The 26,184-nt window shown below is 38.1% G+C and overlaps 1 protein-coding gene across 2 annotated transcripts in view; it reads left to right on the top strand.

Annotated features, from left to right (window-relative positions):
• The window catches only part of CTNND2 (catenin delta 2), a gene marked incomplete at both ends in the record, with an annotated part of 515,683 nt that overhangs the window by 359,993 nt on the left and 129,506 nt on the right, over positions 1–26,184 (top strand). For both annotated transcript variants that reach the window (XM_084219011.1, XM_084219012.1), the window contains one exon: positions 17,981–18,194. In XM_084219011.1, coding sequence (XP_084075137.1) covers positions 17,981–18,194 — 214 coding nt within the window. The remainder of the gene's footprint in view (positions 1–17,980; positions 18,195–26,184) is intronic.

Here is a 26,184-nt window from a genome sequence, read left to right as displayed (position 1 = left end):
CACTGGAAATGTGCTTTTATTGCTGCATCGGCATAAATGTCCCACTCAGTCTTACGTAGCAATGAGGTCTGCAAATCCCCCTCTCCATCTTAAAGTACTTCAAAGTTGGTAAGTGTTTATGTGAAGATGTCCCAGGCTGAATACTAATGTTATCAGAAGTAATTTTCTTTCTCACAGAATAAACCCAGCTTCTGGAGGGAGTTAGGTTTTGTATTTCTGGAAAAATTTCTATTTTTCCCTTGTCAGCCCTGATCACAGCAGAACAGTCATAGGCAAATGCAATAAACACTGGCCATTGATAAAGACAGTGGTATTACTTCTTGCAGGTGCTGCCACTTCTGTGCTGCTCAAAACCATTCAGTGAAAGTCTTTATTTCAAAGTACAGTTGTAACTGCTGCTCTAATCTGAAAGTTTTTCACAAATGCCACTCTTGAGTCTCCTTGAGTCTTGCTGACTGCAAGGCAGGTGCAATACATGTTCTCAGTACTACTTCTCATTCTGTGCCTTTATTTTTATTCCCTGTGCTGAGTGCTTATGTGGTGCAGCAGACATTAGAATGGAGTTGAAGAAATTGGATTGTTTTTGCTATTGTTTGATAGTTACATTTTTCATCTTCCTTTGAGTAGTGACCAATCATCACTGAAGGTCTCACATAAATACAAAGGGACATAGGGAGGCAGAAGTCATAATATAAAAATGTTAAAAATTGCAAGGCAGCCCACTACAGTTAAGCATATTAATTCCAAAATTGAGAATCTCAGAATACTTCAGTAAATTCTTATATAAATTATTCTTCCACTGGTATTAGTGAAGAATGTAACTTAAAGGCAAAAGGGAAGGAGGGAAGAAATTTTGATCAGATATTTGAAAGTAAATGAAAAGCCTATCAGGCAGAAGAGCACAAGAAGACCCTTTCAGAGGGCGTTTTTCTCCTCAGGAGTGGCCCTTACACCAACAATGGTGAGATTGTGAGCAGGGCCAGAGTGGCTGCTCCTGGATGCCAAGAAGGAACAGACAGGGGATATAGGAAAGGAGAAACGTTTTAAAATACTCTGCAGAGAACATTTCTTTAAAAGAGCACATTCTATTAAACACAGGATTCATTCTTCCACAGCATTCTTTTCTTCCTATAATGACATTTTCCTCCTTTGTATGAGGTCACCATATAAAAGGATTGAATTGTGCAGTTTCACACGCCAACACCATTTTGTCCTCATGGAAAATGGCAGCCTGCCATCAGCTGCAGAGGTGTAACAGTTCACTTGGGGGTTTTGGCACCAGTGATTCCCTTCCTCAAGCTAGGAGATTAATTTTTGCCAGCAAAGTCACAACACTTGAGATTCTCGTCTCAGGAAAATAATTCAAAGATGCCAAATAAAAGAACAGCAGCTGCTGAACTGTCCTGCCTGAAGCCTTCCCTTGCATCCTTAAGAAATACTGCTGAATCAGACAGTGTCCTCTTTATCTTGGAGAGCATTTCCATAAACTCCCTTCAGAAGAAAAGTATCAGTCCAGATACTATCACATGGAATTGTAAAAACTGAGTGACTGCACACTGAAAGCATCTATTTTCCCAACTCGTTGAAGCCCATCATTCACGGTCATTTTGTCATTAAACTAAAGGTATTTCTACATCTTCTTCTGTGAGTTCTTTGGACTCACCCAGCACCCTTCCAACACAGTACCCTGCTTGTTCACGTGTCAGGCAGTGGACATAAACTCCATTAGCCCCTCATTTATCTTCTTTTTCATACACATAGTTGCAGTGTCATAGTAACTTTGATGTTGTCCATTGCACTGCTAGATTTCTGATCATCAAGGATATTCACATACCTATTTCTAGCATGGTTTTCTCCCAGGGAAGACTTGCACTTAGCATGGGGTGATGGAGAAACAGTTGCTTTTAGACATGGTGACTGACAGAAATCTTCATAGTATTTGAAAAATCCAGAAGGGTGATTGGAAGTGCTCACATCCTCCTCAGAGGGTATCTTGATTTGAATTTTACAGTGTTCTGGAAGATTCCTCTCTGTTTCCATAAGGATATTCAGAGAAAACAGATTATCTTACCATGTTGCAGGCTTGGGGAAGAGAGTTACTGGAAAAGGTGGAATGCTGCCCAGCAGGAAAGGATTTCCACCTGGTGCTGGTCAACAGCCAGCTGAACATGAGCCAGCTTGTTCCCAGGTGGCCAAGAAGGTCAATGGCATCCTGGCCAGTACCAGCAGTAGTGTGGCCAGCAGGGGCAGGACAGTGGTTGTTCCCCTGCACTCAGCAGTGGTGAGGCTGCACCTTGAGTGCTGAGTCCAGTCCTGGGCCCCTCACTACAAGAAGGACATCAAAGTGCTGAAGAGTGGCTAGAGAAGGGCAGCAGGTGAAGGGGCTGGTCATGTAGATGTGCCACTTAGGGGACATAGTTGGGTGGTGGACTTGGCAGTGCTGGGTTAATGGCTGGACTCGATGATATTAGAGGTAATTTCTAACCCAAGTGACTTTATGTTTTTTTTTTCCCCCTATGTGTTTGAATAAGAATTATAGTTCTAGATTCTCTTTCCCATACATACCCTTGCTCTTCTCCTTTTACTTCTAAAATGCCTTCAGTTGAAGTCTGGAATGTGGCTTGTACACTGGTGATCCTGTCAGCTTTCCGTTAAAGATATTATGAGAATTCCTTTAATCTCTGGATACAAGAAGATATAGGCATAGTATTTAATTTAAATGAAAGAAGTATCTTACAGGTGATACTGAAAAGTAATGTAGTAATTGCAGAGAGACTCTACAGCATTTGTTGGGAGTGCATTTTAGTGCAGACAACACCTGTGTACCTTTGGAGAAATTTTACTTCCCTGTTTGGTCATAAACATTTTGTTAATACTTTGATAACCATAATTTTCATATGTTAAAATAACTTTATGGGTAAAATCTCACAATTTGAAAAATTACTTCCCTCAATGGCTTCACCAGGAGCTTCCTATTGTAATGATGATTTTTTATATTAAAAGGTGCTTGCCTGTACCTGATTACTACGAACACTGTGTTAATGCTTTTGCTTACCTGTGTTTGGATTACTGCAGTACAGTTTGGGTCTGTGCCCCCATCCCCCTGGGCAGCTTTGTTCATCTCTGCGGGCAGACATCAAGCAATCCATTTTCAATACACTTTCTGTGGAGTTTTTACTGGTAGAAATTACTTAAATGAAGTAAAGCAGCACCCAGTGGCATACCGAGAAACAGTCTTTGAATTTTTTTTTTTTCCTAAAGCCTCATTGACGATTTTACAAGACTCACCTTTCAGGTTCTTACTGATATCTGGTTTGTTTTCTAAGAAGTCAATCAACAGATGGTACATAGTTTTGCAGTAAAGGTTGAGAGATTTTATTGATTGGTTATTTACTGTCAAATATTCAAAGACAAAATGCTGCTTATTTGGGGTTTTTTATACTTTACTCTCAAAGCATTTTTGGAAATGATCCTTTGATTTGTCTTTTGTAAATTGTCTTAGTTTGCGTTGTTGAAATAGTTTCTGCAACAAGGCTTTCCACTCTTAGCGTCTTGTTATTCAAGGAGATGATTTTACACTGAGAGAAAGTTAGGGTAACTTCCACGCAGAACCATCAATAACACCAGGGAGTCTCACTCTTCACAGTCAGACAAGGAAGGCAAGGCATACAGATAGATATATGATCACTTCTTGTCCCACTATGTTCAAGGTTTTTGTTCTTTAGAATGAGGAATGCCATTTTTCATCCTACCTCAAAATTTATTTATATTTTAACGTTAGTTTTCCAAAGAGCTTTTGAACTACTTAAAGAATGCATTTCAGCCAAGAGAGGCTGCACTGTTACAGTACCTCTGGTGTACTGCATATACCTTACATGAGAAGTAACTGAGTGTAAAATAACTGACCTGTAATTACTAAATGACATTTGGTCAGCTGGGTGGTTGATAATTACACACTGTGACAGGAATGATTAATTTGATCAATTTGAGTATCCATTGCTGTTGCTTTCTCTAGCACACCTATGGCTCACATACACTCCTGTTATGCTGTGACATGAAAAAAAACACCACATATTTATGTTTTATTATCATCAGACAGAGAAGAAAAAGGGGTAAATATGTGAGAGCATCACAAATAGGGAACTTGTTAATGAAAAGCTATACACATGAATGTACTTGAAATAAAGTTTACAGTGAAAGCATCTAAGTTTCAAACCTGTAGCCCATTTTTAGCTCTGCATGGTGATGGGCACTCTTGTAAATGGGGATGTTTATTTATTATTATTATCATTATTATTATCATCATTATCATCATCATCATCATCATCATTTTATTCTTCTGAGGTGTTCTAAGTTGGCAAAAACCTGTCAATATCAACTCCTACATGGCTTCAGGATGAAAACATTTGTGAAGGCTGTTCCTCTGTCATGGTTTGACCCCAACCAGCAGCTAAACCCCACGCTGCCACTCACTCACTTCCCCAAGGTGGGATGGAGGAGTGAAAAGTAAAAGTGAAAAAAATCAAGAAATGTGATAAAGACAGTTTAATAAGAAGAGCAAAAGCCACACACACACGGAAAGCGAACCAAGGAATTAATTTGTCGCAGCAAAACATGGAATTTCCTATTCTGTGACTTTGTATGGGCAGGCACTTTGCCTGGCATCATGCATCTTGTGGTATTCTTGCAGTCCCACTAATTTGACGTGGGATGAAGATATCTTTTCCCTGTCCTATTGGACAGCTGAAAGATGAGTCCACTTTTTGTTTGAAATAGAAATTATGTCCTTTTATTCTCACATGATCAAAATTCCATCACTTGGATACACTAACTATGGCTTGCCCTGCCTTCTTTCCACAGGAATTTTTTAAAAAATTTAGTAGTGGACTAGCCCTTGTTTTCTGCTACTTGGTTTTGATTGTCTTCTTCTTTTTTTTTGATCTGTTCTTCTGCACTGTGTAACCACTCGTCATCACTATGCTCCCTTCCATTTTATTCATTCCAGCAGTCAGGAGCTTGAATTCTCTTTCTCTGTTAAGACAGGCAGATATAAATGGTTTGTCTCTCCTGAGCAAAGCAGTGCTATCTGGGCTTTAAGTTCTTCTCTATTGACGGGTGTACAAGAGAGTTTATATGACAGCCTTTCAATAACTACAGTGCCAGTTTGAGGTGTCTCATATGTCTGCTCTGGATGTCCCTTTATGCCATCTCCAGGATACCCTCTCTCCTCTTTCAGTTTTGCATACAGTACAAGCCTGTGGCTAAAAATTGTTCCTTGTTAATATTAACTAGAACAGGTGAGGCAGAAAGGGCTCACATTGGTCTTGACACAATGCTAACACTGTTAAGACCATCTAAATATGAGTGGTCTTAATTACGATGCCAATAAAAACCCAGTTTCACTCACTTCACATATTGTAATTATGTTTCTCGGTCCAGAGACCAAGACTGAGTTACTAAATAATATTTATGAAAGTATATCGCTCTATTTTTTTCTTGCTAATATATTGTCTTAATTTTGCTAGTAACTACCAGAAAAATTATGAAGTTGTAGGCCTTTTCACTTTTTCACAGGAAAAAAGTATAAAAGTGTACTTCTATCTGGAATTTAAATCTTACACTGACAGTCTTGCTTTCAAAAGCAATTCTGAATGCATTTCTGTGTTTCTTTTTGCCAGCTTACTTATACAGTACCATTTATTATAGTTCTCTTTTCTGATGAGAGATGATATTTCTCTTTTCATCTCTGTTTTGTGCACAGTCTTTACGCTGATTGAGACTGAGTATTAATGACTGTCACTGAGTGCTATGCTGTGTCCCCATAATATGTGCTTTCTGTAGCACTAAAGTGGCATTTTACACTGGCATATATTTCACTTGACTTAAGATTAGGAAAATGTTCCATTTGTTCAATAAATTAATTAATGACAAGCCCCGCTGGAATAACATTTGCTTAAAAGTGGGAGTGGCAGATTTAGGATTTTAAGTTGGGATGTTAACTGAAGATTGCACCACAAAGTAGTGGCAGATTTCTGGGGCCAGTTCTTGTCTTCTAATCTTCTGTGCTGCTAAGGATCTTGATGAATGCTTTGGGTTTATGGCATTCACATTTCAAAATTATTTCTGTTGGGAAAAAGTTTTAGTCGTGTAAAGTGGCACGATGTAAAAAACAAGTAAGTAGGGGTGTATTATTTCATAAATTTAATGGAACATCTAGTTGTGGTTGGGTTTTTTGAGTTAATTCTGGATAAGCAAAAATGAGACATTTTTCTTGCCTTCCTGTTTTCGGTTGTTTGTAGCATACCATTCTTTCTCATCTTGAAAAGGGACTGAATCAAACAAATGTAAAAGGTGACTTAAAATATTATTTTACAAAACTGTGGGGTTAATATTGAGAATATATGTTGGTGTTTTCATCTCAACACTGCTTTACACTGCTTTCGTGTTTCTCCCCTCCTACTGCCCAGTTATTCCCTCTCCAGGGAATAACCAAAAGGCAGTATTTTTCCCATTTTTCCAAGAAGCTTCTCTCTAAGGTTTTTCTATTAAAGTATTAGTCAGCAACAATTATTTAGAGTGAAAGTGAGCCAAAATTTTAGATATATTTAAGTAATAGTAGTAGTTAACAAATGTCCGTGTTTTATTTGGATAATTGCAACTTTGCTCTTTGGACTCTGCTGTTTATTCACTACAGTGGAAGCTGGTAGCAGCTGTTCACAAGCATCTTTGGGATGCAGAATTTGGCCTTTGTTCTGCTGCTGTTTAGGGTCCTGGTTCTGGTCTTGCAGGCTGAAGGGAATGAGTCTAGACAAGAACCTGTCTAGACTCCCTGTTTATCTGGGTTAAACATTCACTCCTACAGTGTCTGCCTCACTAGAGATGGGAATACTGGCTAAAGGTTTATCTTTTTCATCTCTGGGCGCTAGAATAAGCACCTAGAGAAGAATTTCAGGCAATGAATTTTATAAGCAAAAAAATTCAGATGTGAATATCTGGTGAAAATGTTTTTCATGCAGTCAGAAGAGGAAAAAAAAAAGCAGTATTATGTGTGCAAGGTGAATGCCTTTGTGCTACTTTCTGTGGTATGCAGCAGACACAGAAAGAGCATTGCCCTGTACTGTTCCTCTCTCCACTGGTCTGAGGAAAGCATGTCATAGTTGTATCAAAACATTTGCAAAAGCTTTATATTTTGTATTTGAAAATATTCAGTGGTAGGGAAAGAAGGGTAATTCACTGAGAGACAGTGTCATTTGGCATAGGTAGTGGGACATTTTGAATGGGTAATAAATATATTTGCGGCTTTTTCAAGCAGTATAGTGCTCTCCTGTATATGCCATGTATTTCTTTCTATTCATAACTCTCCTGCCAATTGCTTCTCTGACTTATTAGACTGATGTGTGAAGGAAGAGGATCACTTTCCTGTTGTAGAGCATATTTTTTATTACTGTTCTCATCATCCAGCAAGCCATGTTAAGACTTTGCACACTATATATAGAAATAAAATAACCTAGATTGATATCAATATCTGTAATTTGGTGCTTTCTCAACATATCTCTACTAAAAAGGTTGGCAGCAAAATTATTTCAATAAGGAAAATCATAGTCCTGATAAAAAGGACCTGCCAAATGAAACTTTTAGGATAAAGACCATCAGTTGATCTTCAAAATCTTTTTAAAAATACAGAGATGGCTGTTACTAAGCTACTGAGAATGGTGGCAGCAGAAGGCGCAGGTTTGTAGAGGCATAAGAACACCTAAGGCTCTAAAACAGAAATGCCCACCTTGAAACCAGGACATATATATATATATTTATATTTGTATTTATACACAGACTCATTAATTATATAATACATCATTTTATATATATACATACTTTATATATATATATATATGTGTGTGTGTGTGTGTGTGTATGTGTGTATAAAATTTTGCATATTGATATTATGAAATGTATTAGCTGTGAGGCAGGTGACTTGTACAGACTTTTACTTCATTTATAAAACTCATGTAGATGGGGAGATTGAGGAAAGATTCTGCAGTGCAGCTTTCTGCTTTACTGAAGTTCTTAAACTGCAGGTCATAGCCTGCCTTTGTGAACTTAGATAAAATTTTATGTGCCTGGGGTTTTGTTAGCAAAACGTCCTACCAAAGAGGGATGTTAGAATGTGTTCATTAGCTCTTGAGGGAGTAGCTTGCTCCCAGAATACTTCAGGACAGAAAATTCTCACATGACTAAGAGATTCTTTGGAGGATAATACCTCATATCTAAGAGGAGAACACCTCACATTCAAATCGCAGTATAGAATGTCCTGTGAGCAGAGGTCATCAGGTATGATGTTCAACGTGATAAATTGTAAATGTATTTTTAATCTGAGAAGAGGCCTTTTGTTTATTCTATGAGGCAAACTGAGGTAACTACAGCAAGCATCAATAAAAAGGAACATCTTGAATTTCCAATTAGAGCTGAAATGTCAGATAGAGTTGTTTTGTTGTTTGGGCTTAAATGATTGGAAAAAAAATTTCTTTGGTCTTGTTTGTGTTCACATTGACTGTATCCCTTAACTGAATAGAGTGAACTACAGCTTCAGGAGTTTTCATATATCACTGAGGTGATGTCCTAAATTTTCATATATCACTGAGGTGATGTCCTAAATTTTCATATATCACTGAGGTGATGTCCTCTCTTGCTGTTAAAATATTTGAAGTGACATACTGCTATCGCTAAAAAACTTACTTTTGCTTTACATTTAAAAAAATAAATTGAATTTTCTATATTTTGTTAAACTTCACTAGGGATCTAGTGTAGGAATACCAGGATGTTTTTAGTTGAAGTATATGTGTCAGTTCTTTTAATCAATAATAAATGTAAATCTTCAATCTCAAATAGATGCTTAATCATTTTTAAATACCAGAAAGTAAACGATCCAGAATGTTGGTGTTAATTTTTCATTTAATGTCAGACAGTACTAAATCTGTTGATTGGTTGAGTAATGCCAGTGTCTTTGCATCCTTAATTAATATTGGTATTGCACTGTCTATGAAGTGCATGCTGCTGAACCTTCTTTGGCATTGTGCATTTTTTGAAAAACAAAGACCCTGAATCAACATCAAGTGGTTAAAATACTTACTGAGGGCTTTGGCATGTGTGTATTTTATCATATTTATGTGTGCTCCTCAGTTTATAATGTAGGTCAGTGCCAATCTGTTAATTTTAGGGGATACTGCTTTTAACAGTGGGACTGAAAATTGCTTTTCTGATGCCTTCTCAGTCAGACAAGCACTAAAGGGCAGCTCTGTGCTTGCAGTTAGAAGTGTTATTTGGAATATCCCACTAGCCCTTCATGATTAGAGTAGGATACTTGTGTTGTCCTTCAAATGTAATGTTTTTTGAAAGTATTTAAGTGCTTTACAATTATTTGTAACTCATGCCTACCCAGGATTTTTTTTTTTTTTTGTAAAATCTCAAATCACATGAAAACTTTGATTTATGATAGGTATAGCCTTCCTACCAAGCATGAAAAACAAAATGTGTCACAGAGCAGAATACATTAAGGCTTACTGACTGAGAAAGCAATGCATTTATTCATACCTTCTCAGGGCAATTTTAGAACATGATTTTTAGTCTCCTCCTGTTCAGAAAATGGTTTTGACCCTCTGTCAACCCCAGACACAGATCGCAAGATCTAAAGAGGTCACTTAAGAGACACAGGGGGAAAAAAAATCTGTACTCAGTAACAGAAATAAGATACCCACTGCCGAAAAAAAAGCTCCTGAGTATTGATCCCATGCTTTGCATCCTCACGTCACACAACCTTTCCACCAAACACCCACCTGGTTTCTATAGACACAGAAAAAAGATCCCCATCCCTCTCCACACAGTGTGGCTTAACACAGAGGGAACGATTCTTGTTTCATTTTAAGCAGAACATTGTATATATATACTGGCAGTTGAATTTATTTACATTATGTCTGGTCACAGCTTTATGTTACCTTTGTATCTGATCTAAAAAGTCCTAATGAGAAAGCCATTCTTAAATGGGACCTACATCCAAACCCTGATTTAGATTCCTTAAACAAATTAGACTTTGGAGTTAATGCAGCAATTTGCATAACATTCTGCTCTATTTTCAGCTAAAATTGCTCAGCACTTTTGTAAACCTGTAGCAAATTACTTCACTAATGAGCCTAAATTACCCTGTGATGTTACGGGTAAATTTGTCTGTAGTACATCTCATGTGCATTTGCAATGTACAGATTTTGCATTGTCTACCAGCTGTTCCATAGGCACATCGGAAGAAATAATGGAGAGGACTTAAAGTTTGAGCCAGTATATTTGTCTTATTAGATGTGCTGCGCTAAATATTGTTCCCATATTCTGTTCTGATGAGTTGTTTTCCCCTCTCCACATCCTTTTTTGGGTCTAGGAGTCAGCCCTCTGAAACTAGCTACCAGTGGGGCTGCTTGTCTTCCAAACCCTTCTCCAAAAAATAGTCTGGTTCTTTCCCTCTTAGATGGAAGTCATTTTAGTAATGTAAATAAGGCAAAGACAAATAACTGAGAGAATTTGTAACTGCAGTAAAAACATGAAGAAATATAATCATTTCATGGATACTGTGTATAAACAGTCAGTGTAGTCAAGTTGCTGTGCAGCTGTCTTGGCCTTTGCTGCAGTGCCCTGGTCCATGTGGGCAAACCAGTCAGCTCACACAATGAGCCTGAGAAGAACAGGGTGGCTGTAGTCTAAGAGTGTCCCACTACACAGCCTGCTACCATTTAAAAATTCTTGGGAATTTGGTTTGTCTCTTGTAGTTTCTCCTTCCAGCGTTGGTAGAACTGAGTTGCTCAAAATCCATTCCCACTTGCCCTGCTGGTTGGAAAACCAGTATCTAACAACACTAAAACCGATTCTTACTAATTGCTTCCAGAAGCAGACAAACTGAATTGTCCTTTTAATGTGATGTTTATTGTATGCATAGCATCACCTGTGCTAGCAGGCAGTTATTTTTTAGTTCTGTTCTATATGTAACAGCGTGGCATTAAAAATAATTCCATGTCTTTAAATATGTGTATTTTGACTTATTGAAACATGCTTTCTTTATAGCAGAAGTGTCACAGAATAAGTGGCAGATGATGCAGTGTGTTACATCAATTAAACTGGCAGTTCATATCTATGATGTGTAGAAAGGATTGATTGTTGTTAGATTTCCTTCACCTCCTCTGGATGAAGAGTTACTCAATAGTGATTATTAAGAAAAATGTGGAAAGTAAGCATCTAACCATGAATTAATCTTTGAATTAGGAACGTGGAGCTGTTAATAGTGGAACACTTAATGTCTTAGTGGGAAGAGGAGATTGTGTTATTTTAGCAGCACACTTTATCACTCTGTCAGTCTAACAGGTTTTTTTTTTTTTACCTATTCCTACTTCTCTTCTGTTTCCATTATGTTTTACTTTGTTAGGCAGGGTACTCAGAATTAAATGCAGAAAAGGATGTTTCAGTTATACCTACTGGCAAAATTTGAACAATATCTCAGATACCCACTAGCTGAGTATAAATAGAAGAGGAAGGGTGTTTTGGTTTCTGTCACAGAAGTATTTTTAGGCTGTTTTGGAATACTTCATTATCTAACAGTCTTTGGCTAAACTGTTTAAAACTTGAAGCTTCACTTTTGTTTCTTTTTGTATCTCTAGTTCTAATTTTTGTAGCATTCCCAGGGATGCAAGAGGCGATTTCCATTATGCAGTGATTGAAAGAAAGGGTTTTGCTTCTTTTTATGCTGCTGGGAGGAATCGAATAATTTTCACTCCACGTATTTCAAAGAATATATTTCAAAATTGGGTTCAAAACCTTTGTGTGAATCAAAAAAAAAAAAAAAAATCTATTTACTTTAACTTTGCTTCTGCTGTTGCAAAGCCATAAGCAATAGCCAGGTTCCAGGGCCAGACTTCTCATAGCTTGATATGAAGAGAGGTCGCTCACCTACATTTTGTTCACTCTGGTCTCACCGGTATCTATCTTGAGAACCACAATGTCTCTAATAGCTCTTTCCCACATCTCTTGTTCTTCTCAGCTATTCCAGCTGAAGGTTGGTCACTAGTGTTATGCCATTGTTAGCAATTAGGATTAATAAGGTAAAACAGGGTGCAGTGATCAAATGAGGGGTGTGACCAGACACACATGCTGAAGCACAACTTATTTACAAATGACCAATCCCTTTCATCATGCACTTTTTCTCTTTCCTCATGTTGTTCCTCCCCCATGCATCTGGAATGACTCCCTTTTCCTATCTTTGCCCTTCTGCTAAACATCCTGTGAGTCTGGCACACTGCCACAATCCCATCAGCATGCTCTTTACCATAGGACCTTTCCATTTGTTCCTCCCTGTGTACCCACTTTCCCAGTTAACAAAGCTCAAGCTGAACCTCTCCAAGCCTTGGAGTGGTTCCTTCAGCAGCCCACTGAGCAGTGACCTCCCAGACCTTGTCTTTGGTATTGTCCCTTGCTCTGTAGGGTTTGTGTACATCAGTGTGGTTTATTACTTTTCCTGTCTCATCTCTGTTTATGTGCTGGACAGCCACTGAGCAGATGTCCTCACAAAACAGGTGCCTGTACATTCCAAGTATCTACATACCCTTCACATCCTACGTTTCATTTCCTTCCACACATTCAGACAATCTGTTGTATTGAATTGGGAAAGCAAGCTATCAAGAATTCATATGGTAAAATCTTACAGTAATCAAGCATATAGATATATATAGATATAGTTTCAGCCATATTGTCGATGTCTTACTGACTTGTTTTTATCAGCACATATGCTTCAGCCTGGTCATGTGTAACTCCTGGTTGATTAAGTGTCTTGGGATAAACACCACTGAGTCAAAGATAGGCCTTGAAACAGATAAATTAATTTCTCATAGGCTCTTGGCATGGGGTATAGAAGCTGTCTTTACTAAGAACATAATTGGCATCTTCACTGCCCCCAGTAGCAGCCTGAACCCCTTCTTGAATCTAAATTTTATTTTCATGTGGATGCAAATACATATTCTCAGATGTAATGTAAAGAAGCTTCATATTATGCCAGAGGAGAAGACTCTGTCATCAAGCTGACATGAGTGCACTTTTATTAATCTGTGTACTAGAGAGTCTGGCACCTATTCCTCTCCTGTCTGCCTGTGTTTTGGCATCAATGGCGCCAGTCAAGTCTTGTGGCCAGCAAGTAGACAGTGACATTAATGGCAGAGAGCAAACTTGAAAGGAAAGTTTGAAAATATTCTGGTAAAAGAAAACACATGATTCCTCAGATGAAAGAAGAAACTTGCATTCTTCCATGGAAATAGGTTTTTTTCCCAAAATTTATGTAATCTCTGTTCTTTCAGTTTTCACTTTGATTGACATAGATTCCTAATCACAGCTCTCTATTTAACAGCTAACATTGTCTTCCAAAGACATACACAAAATATTTTTAGTGAGAAAAAGGAATGAAAATAACTTTCAGAAATTACTGGTGTCCATGGATTAAGAGAGTCATGAGAAACAACACAGCACAGATTCACCCAGCCTTGTTAATATTGTTAATCCCTCTTCTCTGATCCTCTTTTTTTATTTTTGAGAAAAGATGGTGTAAAAAGGGGACAGTGCATTTGGGACATGGGTAGATGCAACTGAGCATACTCAGTTGCTGGAGAGTTGAAGGTCATTCTTTTGAGATCAGAAGTGGCTGCTTTGGGGCTGCTCTGTGTCTATATCTCCTGACAAGTTGGTACGCCACTGTTTGTTTTTATTTGGCAAACAGACTCTGACATATTCTATTGTCTTTTCCTCCTAGAGGTAACAAGGCAGCAGCCACTGATATGTCAGTAAATATTATATTAAGAAATGTTTTCGTCTTAAGTTAGGAAAGAAACAGAACTATCAAATTGGGATTTGGGATTTGATGCCCCATTGATGCAAATTGCTGCTTATCCATCCATCCAGGCATTTTTGGCATAGACATTTGGCAGTAGCACTGCTGAATTCACTGAAGCTGTGACTAACTTAGCTGAGATCTGCCCCAGGAGACTAGGTCAGAATTGTCCTCCAGGCTATGGCTCTTAGCTCCCTAAAGGACTTGAACAAATAATTTCATTTCCTTTGCCTCGTTTTCCATACATTTAAGTAGATCCTGTTAACATCCATCACAGTCTCACAATTTGTCAGGCATACTTAAACCTGCTGGAGAGTATGGTTTTAAACATCTATATAGATATTTGATAGAAGCACGAAGATGGGGTGAGACTTGTGGTGAATAAAAGCCTGTTGTAAAAAAAAAAAACAAAGCAAGAGAGGAGTCCAGATAAAAAACAGCATGAGAAACTGGTCTCCTAGTTGTGAACAATCAGCTCCATCTCTCCCTGCATGACACAGTTACTCTGCTAAATACCTGAGCTTGGAAATTCAAAGAAAGTTTGTAAAATAAATCTTCTATGTTCTAGGTAAGAATAGGTTCTTTCTTCAGTAAAATTTAAGAAACTTTGTCAAGTTATGTAAAGTGTTATGTAACAGCTGTTTCACTTCTGTTGTATTACCCTTTTTTTTCTGACAGAAATGCATTTTAGATTAATATTTAATGCCTTTGCTTTTAAGAAACTATCTTTGAATGGCTTCAGTCTGCTGCTGGCTTCAGTTTCCTGGGAGAGGAGGAGCTGCATGAGCTGAACACTAGTGTGCTGTCAGCTACCATAACTGGAAAGGGAAGGTGCAGCTCAGGAATACTGTCTCAGTGTAGCAGAACCACACATTTCCCTTTAGAAATGAGCAGCAGATAGCAAAGCCTATCACCTGAGAGCATCCACAGAATAAACTGCTGGGAAGCATGAGATGATTGTCTGTAAGGGAAAGAGTGGGAAAAACAGCATAGGCACAGAGTCCTTCTGAATGGAGACAGAGCCCTCTGAGTCTTTAGCTGAATTGTAGCACACAGAATGATTTTTTTCTACGAAGTAATACTTTTTCTCATTCTTACTCTTTTTTTTTTTTTTTTTAGCAGCAAAGCAATTAAAATATTCATTCAGCATATTGTGGTTTAAAAATATAATTCGCAAAGATCAGCAGGCATGTTTTCATTCTGTCGTTCCTGATATTACTCATCACACCAGGCAACTCATATATTTTTTAACTGTATTCTTTCTTCCATCAGATCTTGTTTCTTTTCCAAGGTTGAAGTGTGAAGCTCTGTGGTTGATTCACCTTTTGTAGAACTGATGCATAAATTTTTGTTCCTAGTCTTTTTAGTAAATGTCATCTGTTTTGTCATGTAGGTGGCTCTTCATGTAGCTTGCTTAGTTTTTAAAATCTGGTTAGTAGGGGAAGCAAATGTATTTTTTATGAAGGTTAAATGGTAATGGATTGTAAACTCAAGTAAACAAAACAAGCAAGATTCACCCCCCACCTCTCCCAGATTAACTTGATAATTTTTTTTCTGGCTCAGAAATGAGCTAATTATTTAATTGCAAGTCATCCTGTTCACATGGAAAATATTTGACTAGCGATATGTTTTGCAGCACCTTTTGTCTTTGACCTGCGCTTCTCATTTCTAAACTGTAAGAGGTCGTGGTTTCTCTAAGCAGCAAAAAATTGGTGAACTTTTCTGCCTGAAATTGATATATTTTACCAATGTCCATTCATATCTCTTCATGCATCCTGTAGTGCCAGCTGCTGTAGTCTTTGAGGTGACCTGCATATTGTTCAGGAAGTCGCACACTGGTACTAATATAATGCCTATTTAAGGAAAAATATCCTATTTTATCTTTAAACTCTATCACTTTGGCATTTAGACCTAAGCTGTGTGGTAACTGTATAGACATTAAAACATCTTAATTTAACACTGTAACATCATGGTGTATATGCTTTTTGATAACACAGCTGTTCACAAGCTATTTTTTGGTTTTGTTGTTACAAAAAAAATAAGAATATGCCAGATAAACTTGAAGAAGAAAGGGAGAACTGGTTTAGCAGTAAATTTCATATAGCTCAATTTTGGAACCCTAAAGCCTGAATCACTTTTCAGTCTTTTTTGAGGTGAATCAGTTCACATAATTATTTAGGTTGGAAACAATCAAGATCATCTAGTCCAATCATTAACTCAGCGCAGCCAATTCCACCAGTAAGTGCCACATCTGCACACCTTTTAAATATCTTCAGGGATGGTGACTCCACCAATTCCCTGGGCAGCCCAATCCATTGCTTAAAAACCTTTTCGGTGAAGAATTTTTTCATAATATCCAACCTAAACCTCCCCTGACAAAACATGAGGCCATTTCCTCTTGTCCTGCCACTTGTTACTTGGGAGAAGAGAGCAACTCCCACCAGGCTACAGACTTCTTTTAGCCAGTTGTAGGGAATGATAAGGTCACCCCTAACCCTCCTTTCCTTCAGGCTGAACCCCTGCAGCTGCTCCTCTCAGGACTTGTGCTCCAGACCCTTCCCCAGTCTATTGCCCTTCTCTGGACTTGCTCCAGCACCTCAATGTCCTTCTTGTAGTGAGTGCCTCAGAACTGAGCACAGGGTTTGAGTACTCAGCAATGCCAAGCAGAGGGGGAAGATCACTACCCTGCTCCTGCTGGCCACCCTATTGCTGATACAGGCCAGGATGCCATTGGCCTTTTTGGCTGCCTGGGCACTGCTGGCTCATATTCAGCTTGCTGTAGACAGTTGCTTTTCCAATAGCCAGCTTTCCAGCCACTCTTCCCCAAGCCTGTAGCATTGCATGGGCTTGTTGTGACAGTAACACAGGACCCAGCACTTCACCTTGCTTAAGCTTGTGTTAGATCTACGAAATGCTATAAATTGGTTCTACATAAAGATCTGAAGTTAGTAGTAAATGAAGCTTGAATTCCTAATAGATTTCATTGTACTTTAAGTGTTTCCTTCTTCTAGAACTTCCCTCTGCAGAGCCCCAAGAGCACATGGCCATGCAAAAACTGCTTCACAAATATTTCAAATTATTTTTTGTTGTCCTAAATGTAAAATGGCCAGCTGAAATGCCTGTCTTGTTTTGGGCCTTAGCCAACTACACGTATGGGGGAACTTCTTGACCTTTTCAGAGTTGTCTGTGTAATTTGCTTGAAGCTCTAAAGCATTGTACTCTTCAGATGTTAGTTATGAACCTGTGGGGTTTCTTAAAATTAGATCCAAGAATGCTTACTCTTTGAGGAACAAATAGTACCACAGAACAATAAAGAATTATTTGTTTGAAATGGTCTCATAATAAATTGTACTTAGTATTCCTGACCTTCTTGATCATTTGTCTCAAACATTTTTTAGATATGATTTTTTTTAAATTATTTTTATATGAGGTGTCACATTAGAAATTTATTTTGTAGGCACCTTGGGTACACATAAGACTTCTGTTCCTGCATCACTTAAGGGTCTCCCTCAGTATTATTAAAACAAGCTTACCACGATTTATTTCATATCCTTATGTTTCCGGTGATTTTTCCTTTCATCGTTGCTCATCCCAATTTAGTTGATATAATGTCCTTACTGAGACTACAGTATTTGTTCCCATTCCCAGTAATAAAATGTAAAGGCAGGACGCCTAAAAACTTTATGATGTTAAGTGCTTTTTTTTGTTTGCTGTAGCCTTGTGGTTTTTTCTCTAGCTTGTGATGTGTTATGCTCTGAAGGAGATGACGTTTCTCCAGCACAGAAGAAACTCTTGCCAGGGCAAACCGTGATGAACCGCGAGAAACCTTGATGAGGCAACACTTGACTAATTTTGGCTGCTTTTACAGAAGCGCTGGTTTGTCAGTGTATAGTTATGTTGCCACTGAAAGAATAATACTAGGAATCAAGGCGGTGAAATGTAGCAGCTCTGTGGTGTTACCAGCGCACCTTCGCTGGCCTGCAGCCTGCATAAAACACAGCTTCATTACATTGGACACATTTATTCATACTGGTGTTCATTGCCTAACTGTATGATTATCACTTTGGCCTGTTTCAGATAAGAAGACAAGGTGGAATACAATTACTGGTGGACCTATTGGACCATCGGATGACAGAAGTCCACCGTAGTGCCTGTGGAGCTTTGAGAAACTTGGTGTATGGGAAGGCAAATGATGACAACAAAATAGCTCTGAAAAACTGTGGTGGTATCCCAGCATTAGTACGGTTACTCCGCAAGACTACAGATTTGGAAATCAGAGAACTGGTCACAGGTTTGAATTTTTCGATATTTTTTTGTTCAAACTCTCTGTCATTCTTGCAAGCACAGTTCTCATGCCACTTGCTCCATCAGTAACCATTTCATGGCCATCTTGTTTGCCATAACAAAAAGCTTTCAAGCCCTTTGGATTTATGTACTGTATGAATGGCTTTCAATATCATGCAGTTTACAGATGTAGGTATGGTTTATGCCTGTCATTGCTGGTTCACTTTGTTCTTGCTTAGCCGTGAGTGCTCTTGTGGGAGATGTGCTCCACACATGGATAGATTGGTTTGGAATCCTCTGCTCTCCCTCCTGTCTGGTGTAGGGCTGGCCAGGCAAGAGACATATTTTACTGAATTTACTTAGAAACTGTTACTCATTGCTTTTATATCCTATGTAGTGATGTTGTGAGAGGGAGGATTTTTTCAGGGGTTTTCTGCCTTTCTTGGGATTCTTACAGGGAAGTGGAAAACTGTGCTGGAGAGGTGGACGTCATCTTCTGAAGCCTTTTGTCTGAAATTTGATAGCATGCTATGTGATGTGTTGCACACAGAGCATGCAGGTAGTGGTAGTTTATTTCCTTTCTTGATGTAAGAGGATCTTGTCTTTTTAAGATTGTGTGAATTTTTTCCTTTCTGAAATTCAAGGGATAGGGGAGGGGTGTTCAGGAATACAGGAATGCTGTCAAACAGGACTGATATGAAATGTTTGGATTATTTTTTCACCTTGCCCTTAAGCTAGTGCATTTAATATGTAAAACAGAAGTTAGATAGAGGAGTTTTTTTATTTTTCACTTTGTGATTTCATTCTATTTCGTGATTTTTTAGCACTATAAATCAAAAATATTTTCATTATCCCGTTTCCAGTTTTCAGTTGTATTTTCATTATGACTTTCCTACTAAAATATGTAAGAAAATTTGTCATTTCTGTCACGAATCATCAGAGTACATGTTATCATCTATGTTTGTGCAGAAATTACTTGCCCTTGTACATCAGGCCTCATTTAGATACGGTTGATAAGATTATCATCCCTTGGTTGGATCCAGGTTTCTTCCTTGAGGGTGTTTGAATAACTGCATGCTGTTTATTAAATGTAGATTTTTTTTATATTTAATTTTGTTTCTTAGTTACAACAGTTATCACCTCCTACTTGTTAGTCAGGATTAATGGGGCAGAGATACAGGTTACATGAGCTTGAATCCTGTAGAGTGACAGAATTACTGACAGATCTAATAAAGTGTAACCACTGCTTCATATTCAGCATTCTTGTTTGTCTCTTGGTTATGTTGTCAGTACCTCCTGGCTCCAGGGAACATTCTGCCTATTTATTCTTAGTAGTAAGTGGCAAATTGCTAATACACCTCAGTAGTCACCACGGCACTTCCCATGCCTTCTGTAGATGGAACACACAATGTCATTAGGTCATTTAAAAAATATATACTGGGCTACAGTTTACGTTGGTTCCATTGCACAGTATGCTGTTAAATATTCCTAAATTCCCACTGAAAAAAAGGATGTTTCTTTTCCAGTATGCCCTCAAAGTGTTATTACCAAGGGGAGTAGGTACTGACCACCAGCGGTGAGCAGTAGCCTGCCTTTGTGCAGGTAGATGCAGCTCTCAGGGATGGTGAGCATCAGGAGTGCTAGACTTGTGTGAAAGGGGAGAAGACCAAGATAGTGACCCTGAGGAATGGAATAAAAGTCAGTGGTATTTCAAGATTTTATTCCTGAGCCTGTTTTTGTATTGGAGTTTTTTGTTCGCTTTTAATAGCCAGTACATCCCAGAAGGCCGCTGCTTGCCCTGGCACACAGTACCATGTTTTCTGAAAGGCAGATGTTTTGTGCCTTTCAGAATGCAGATCACTGGCCCTTGCTTTCAAAATGCAGACGCGTTTGTGGTAGTGTTCTGCAAAGCTTCCTTCCAAAGCAAGGCTCATTGCTGCAGCTCTCATCTTGCATCTCTTAGGAAACAGGCAAAAGTCGTGCATCTGAATCAGTTCTCCCTTCCTTTTTATTTTGGTAAAGTTTCGTAGTGTGACAGCTGAATTCCTTCTTTCTGTCCTTTCTGGGGAATGAAAGGTAGCTCCTGCAGCAGCTCCCTTGGTAATGAAAAGATTTGACTTGGTGGCAGGCGTAAGGAAAAATAAAAAGTTCCTCATGCTTTCCATCAGCCTTCCTGAGCTGAGGTGGCAGGAAGATAATTATTTCAGTTGAGGCTCCACAACCTGGAGGAGATGCAGAGAAAATAGTAACAAATGTCTGTTTTGGGAGTAAACATAATACCTTGAGCCTTTCCATCTCATGTTCATTGTGCATCCTGTTTATATAAAGGCTGCTCTTGTTTGTTACTTTTAGAGAGGACACAAAGGTCATGCCTTAGGTATTCATACAGGCTCTGACATGGCTGCCCCTAAATAGTCGTCCACATTTGTCTGCAGAGCACTTCTCTTCGGTGGGGAAGTGTCATTATCTCGGTCTTACAGATGGGAAACTGAGCCTATCAAGTGTAAATGACCTGTCCAGAAATCTGGCAAGATGAAGGTGTGAATCAGTCTGAGTAGGCACCCAGCTGCAAGGGAAGAAATATGGCCTGGAGAGATTTTTTAGCAGCTCAATTTGTCTGGCAGTAGTGAAGCATTCATTGCCTGCCCCAAGTCCCATGAAGCACTTGCCCAGCAGAGCGAAAGTTCTGATATTAGTTTCTTCCTCAAACATGCACATTCTCTCTCTTCTTGTTGCTCTTCTCTAAGTAGATTATAACTTCAATTTCTGGCAATCTCAGGCCTGGTTTTGGAAGGGTATTTAAACCTGCAGACCAGCTTTCTCACACATAGCTCCTTGATTGTCAGGATTGCCTTCGACACCATTGGTGGCTTGTCCTCTTTTCCAGAGATATGTTTCTGCCACAATCTCTCCAAAACAGAGGTTTTTTTTTACTTTTTCTTTTATCTTGTCTTTCTCCTCCTCAGCAGCAGAGGTCATGGGCTAGTACTGGAAAACTTCACCATGCTCAAATTTTTGGATTGCATGAATTTAACCTTATAGCAAAGTATTAGAGCTTCAAGGCTGGCTTATGTCAAGGAGATGGTTTCAGTGCAGGGTCCCATGAAGAAGCTCAGAGGGAAGTGTGCTGCCTGGCTGCTATGAAATAAATGGTGTTAATGCCCAGGAAATATTTCCTAAGATATGGAAAGATTATTCATACAGAAACACTTCCAGAGTTACAGGTTTTTACTAGAAGAACATGGATAAAATTAGGTATACACATGAATATATACATTTGTGCAAAAGTGAATACTCTGATAGGAATAGGCAGGGCCTACAGCCTCTGGTAGTTTCCTAAGACTCAAGGAGAACCTGAATCACGATGTAAGGGTAAATGTAAAGAAATAGGTGTAAGCTGAATGCACCACACTTAATCTAGCCATCTTTTTACCCCAGCACTGTGCTGCCAGTTTCCACAGTAGCACCTGTTAATGGGAAAAAATAAAAGCCTTCTATTTTAAAATAATTAAATGTTAACACTTTTCTAATAAATATAAATAGAGAGGAACACAGTACAAAATTAGCACAGATCCTGCAGATGGTAGAAAGAAATGTTTTCACTTGATAATAATGACAATGAGTAACTGATTTCTGATTCTCTTGCCTTTAGCAATTAATTATGAACCCTTCTACAAAATTCTATTTTATAATTTTTTCTATTTGTTTTACTGTCAGGGAAAAAAATACATGGAAAAATCTGACATTTTAGCAAGGATAGCAGAGGAATCCCATGGATGCCTTGAGCAGAAGGTGAGGTCAAGCAGCTGTTGCTAGATCCTTTCCAACTCAGGCTGTTCTATGATCCTGTGATTCAACTTATGCTTGCTCCTTCTTCCATCTGCTTGATTGGTTGACTGGGTACCTGTCTAAGATAAAATGGTTTAAGCTGTTATTCTTCTCAGTTTTGACAAACAAGATCCTTCAGAGCTAGAATGACAGTTTCTGCCTATGAACAATGAGGTAACTAGATTTAAGAAACTCCTCTTAAAAGGGCCCTTGTATGACTGCATCACCTGTTTAAAATCTGTAAATACCATTTCTGATTGAAAGGTAAAAGTGGATAATCTACTTTTAGAAAGTACATGATGATAAAGAGCTGCAGCTATAAATAATGTCAGGAGAAACTGTGCTAGCAGCCAGTCTCCTGCTTATTTTGGTTGACAATAAATGTCAGAGATTTAACTATTGTCTACTGAAAATATATAAATTATAAAAATAAGCACATAAAAAATTATAAAGCAGAAACTAGCACTGTAGATATATACTAAATGTAGATAGGTAGATACTGACTCCATGTACTTCATTCACATTTTTATTCACTGAATTAAATGGCATATATTCCATTCCTGCAAAACACTACAAGATAACTGTGTACAAATTGTTTCTTTCTAAGGAGCACTAGTTCTTCAAGTGTCCCTAGCCCACAGTCAGGCTGGACAGGGAAAAATTTCATTTATTTCCCAGACTTTGGGTTCCAGTATTCATTAGTGCTGTCTTTAATTTCAGCTGTGGCCAGTTTGTGTTTTGGCCTGGTTGGTCCCCTGTTTTCACCCCATGTTATGGTATATTATTGCACAGTCCTGTTTCAGTTTTAGTAGCTGCTGTATATTTATAAGGAGGGGTTTATAACCTTATGGATAAAGTCTCAGTGTCACTGAAAGCACTTACATGTTGTTCACCTTAGATCTGTCTGGTCTGAGTTAAGTAGTGCAGGTAAAAGCTCTTTTTGGCAGATTGGTCAAGTCACTCCAGAAGGCCCCTTTGAGCCCTGTGTCTGCCTTTGCTGGTCTGTGTAGTTGTAAGCTAGTGAGCCTGCAGTGATATGGAAAGCACGGTTAAGGGAGTATTCTGTTTAAATGGACCTTTTAGCTCACTTCAGTGGAAGATTTAATTAGGTTTCATTTTTTAAAAGTAATTCTGGCCATATATTTAGAATTTCTAACTTTCTAGTACAATGGCAGTTCTTCTCTTGGGGTCGGTCTCCCACAGTCAAAATCACATGTCTGCAATTCTTTTCTATCTGTAATGTTATTTTCTAATTGGACTTTGTAAGGTATTACAGTTGTGATTTTTTTTTTTTTTTTTTTTTTTTTTTTTTTTTTTTTAGAGTAAATATTATTTAACAATATTATGGCAAAGGGTTGACTGTTTAGGATCTTGAAGCAGTTTAATTTAGTAATGTAATAGTTTTCTGCAAATGTGCCCTTGACGTACCTAAGTTACTGGAGTGTGTAAACACAGATGTGAAATTTTATTGTGATACAAACATTCATTTGGAGGTGGCACCTGTTTGTAACCTTATTGCTCTCTGGAAATTTGATTTGAAAATGAATAAAGGCTCTTTTATCCCATTCTGAGATGACTTTTCCACAGCCCTAAGTAAAAAAGAACCAAACTCTTCTATGAGTTCTGTATTCTTACAGTATTTCACTTTGATGTAATTCCTTAAATCTCTATTATATCCCTTTTCCTTTGCAGGTTTATATTAGGTGTTGCTCCAATATTGCTTATATGAACTATCCCATTTCTTAACTGTATTCAAGTTTTGTAATGGAGCAATGCAAGTATAAGGAAGCCTGACCAGAGAAAGGCCTAATTAATTAGCAGGTTTTGATATGTAACGTAAAAAGATAAGTAGGAAGATAAATGTACACAGTGGCTTGCTCTTGTAACCAAAGAGATGATTTCAGCATTGCACAAACTGAAAAACAGATTATAAAGATACATGTTTTAGGTTCAGATACATATCCTGCCTATCACAAGCTTTTCAAACAGATGACACAGACAGCCATACATGTGTGTTTAAATTGTCATGATGCAATCATGCTCTAAGACTGTTGCTACAAGGTTAGCATAGCTCTGGTCCAATATATGTTTAGCTAAGAGAACAGGACTGCCAAAAATCCTTTGGGGCCCATAACTCTATGTAGCAAAACAAAATGGAGATGTGGGATAAATGCAGAAAGTACATAAGTGCCTCTTAAGATGCAGCTCCTCCACCTGCAGTATCTGTGTCCTGTCAAGTCAAAGAAATTAGAAAGGTTAAGCGTGGAGTTAGATAAGTGCTAGCACAGAACACTGCTTTCAGAAGTGATGATTTTGATTTTGGCAGGAAAATATGTTCATTCATTTCTTACTTAGTGTCTGCCCTGAACATAAGCGAATTCTCTTTAGTAACTTCATACAAGTGTTTTGAGGAACTCTGCCAAGCACAGAGGCAGGTGCCTTACAGACTTGAATTATTTTTCCACCAACAGATTTAGGATAAGATTAACAAATTACAAATCTGCTTGCCTGGGCACTAAATTTTGCTTGTATGTTTTAAATGATTTTTATTGAAAATGGAGATATAAAGGGCATTAGCTCTAATAAACCTTTCCTACTCCTTCGTTAAATGGATGTAATTGCAAGTACAATATCCTACCACAATCAATTTTAAAAGTTGATTAAAGCTTATGAAGTAATTTACTTCTAATTAGGTGTTTTAAATAAAAGTTGTTTTCAACATTAACAAGACTATTTGTGTAATGAAAATTCCTATCTATTTTCTCTGGATCGAAGCCAGTGGCTGAATAAGGAATGCATATTGTAGTTTCTTCAGTATTTCTTTCAAGTTTAAGGGTCTTTTCAGTTCTCAGAGGTTACATAGTAATTTGACTCCCTCCTTTTGCTTGAGATACTTTAAAGCAAACATCTTCACTTCAACCTCCACACGGAGTTCTGTGAACCACTGAGAATTTTTTTAAAAAGCCAAACTCTATCAAATACCCTGCAAGTCTCAGCTTGCCTTTAAAACAATGTGTTTCATCTCACAGCCAAAACTTTGCACAGGCTAGTTTGTCATTTTATTTTATACTCTTACATCTAAAATCTTTTGGTGGGACAAAAGGAAACCAAGGGTTTGTTTAACTCAGAAAGACCACTTGTTAATGCTACCTTGGTAAAATTTGGCTTAATCCAGACCATTATCAAAGCTAAGCAAAAGCAAAATAAATGAAGGCATGTGGTCTGCAGAAGCAGCTGCTCAAGTTAATCTTACTGAAGGTTCAAGTGCCCCAACAAAACTTCAAACAACGCCACCAAGGTAGTACAAACCCTATGGCAGGGTGAGTGGGCTATATGGCAACTCTTTTTCCACACCAGTCATCAGTTACTTTAAGATTTTACAGACAGTCTCCAAAACTCACTATTGCATCATCATAATTTTCATTAAATACTTAAATTTTGGTTTTTGTACTATTTGTACTTCTCCAGACTAATAGCCTGACATTTCATAGTCAGTGGATGTGCTACAGCCAGGCACAGCTGTGTGTTGTACTTTACAGTACGATTCTACAGTGTGGCTGAGTTTAAATCTAGATTTTAACATCACCTACAGAAAATACTGCCATCAATTCCGGAAATGTGGAAGTGATTTTCACACAAATTCAGACCAGGAATTAATTGGCGTTTTATGAAGTTTTCATATGAACCCAATGTGGAACCGCTCACCAAAATACCAAATCTCTGTAGTCATTTTCCTTGCAAAACAGGAAAGTAAAAGGTTCTACAGCTTACACTCATATGATGTTGGGAAACTGATTTCCAGCTTATAGGCTGTGACATCTTCAAGAAATTCCAGAGTCATTCAAAACACATCCTATTTATAGTTCATATGTACCAGCAAATCTAAAAGTAATTTAATAAATTGTGTAATTTTTCTTCAGAAATGATGCTGTCTTATCAAATAACACTTAGGCAAACAATGTTGACAGTTCAACTGGATCATTTTATTCCATATCTATTACAATTTTACTGTCTAATTATAAAACAATCTTTGCCCCCTTTCTCGATATGCTGTCACTATTTTGGCTCTGAAAATGGGAAAACCCACTGATAAAATCTGTTGTCTTCATGAAGAGTTATTCTCAACTTTTTCTGAATCATCGGATTAACTTCTTCACCCCCTGCTGCTC

This window comes from Fringilla coelebs, assembly GCF_963513975.1.
Source record: "Fringilla coelebs genome assembly, chromosome: 1".
In the NCBI taxonomy this organism is placed as follows: domain Eukaryota; kingdom Metazoa; phylum Chordata; class Aves; order Passeriformes; family Fringillidae; genus Fringilla; species Fringilla coelebs.
The sequence above is the reverse complement of the archived record's forward strand: the minus strand, read 5'-3'. Positions and strand labels throughout refer to the sequence as shown.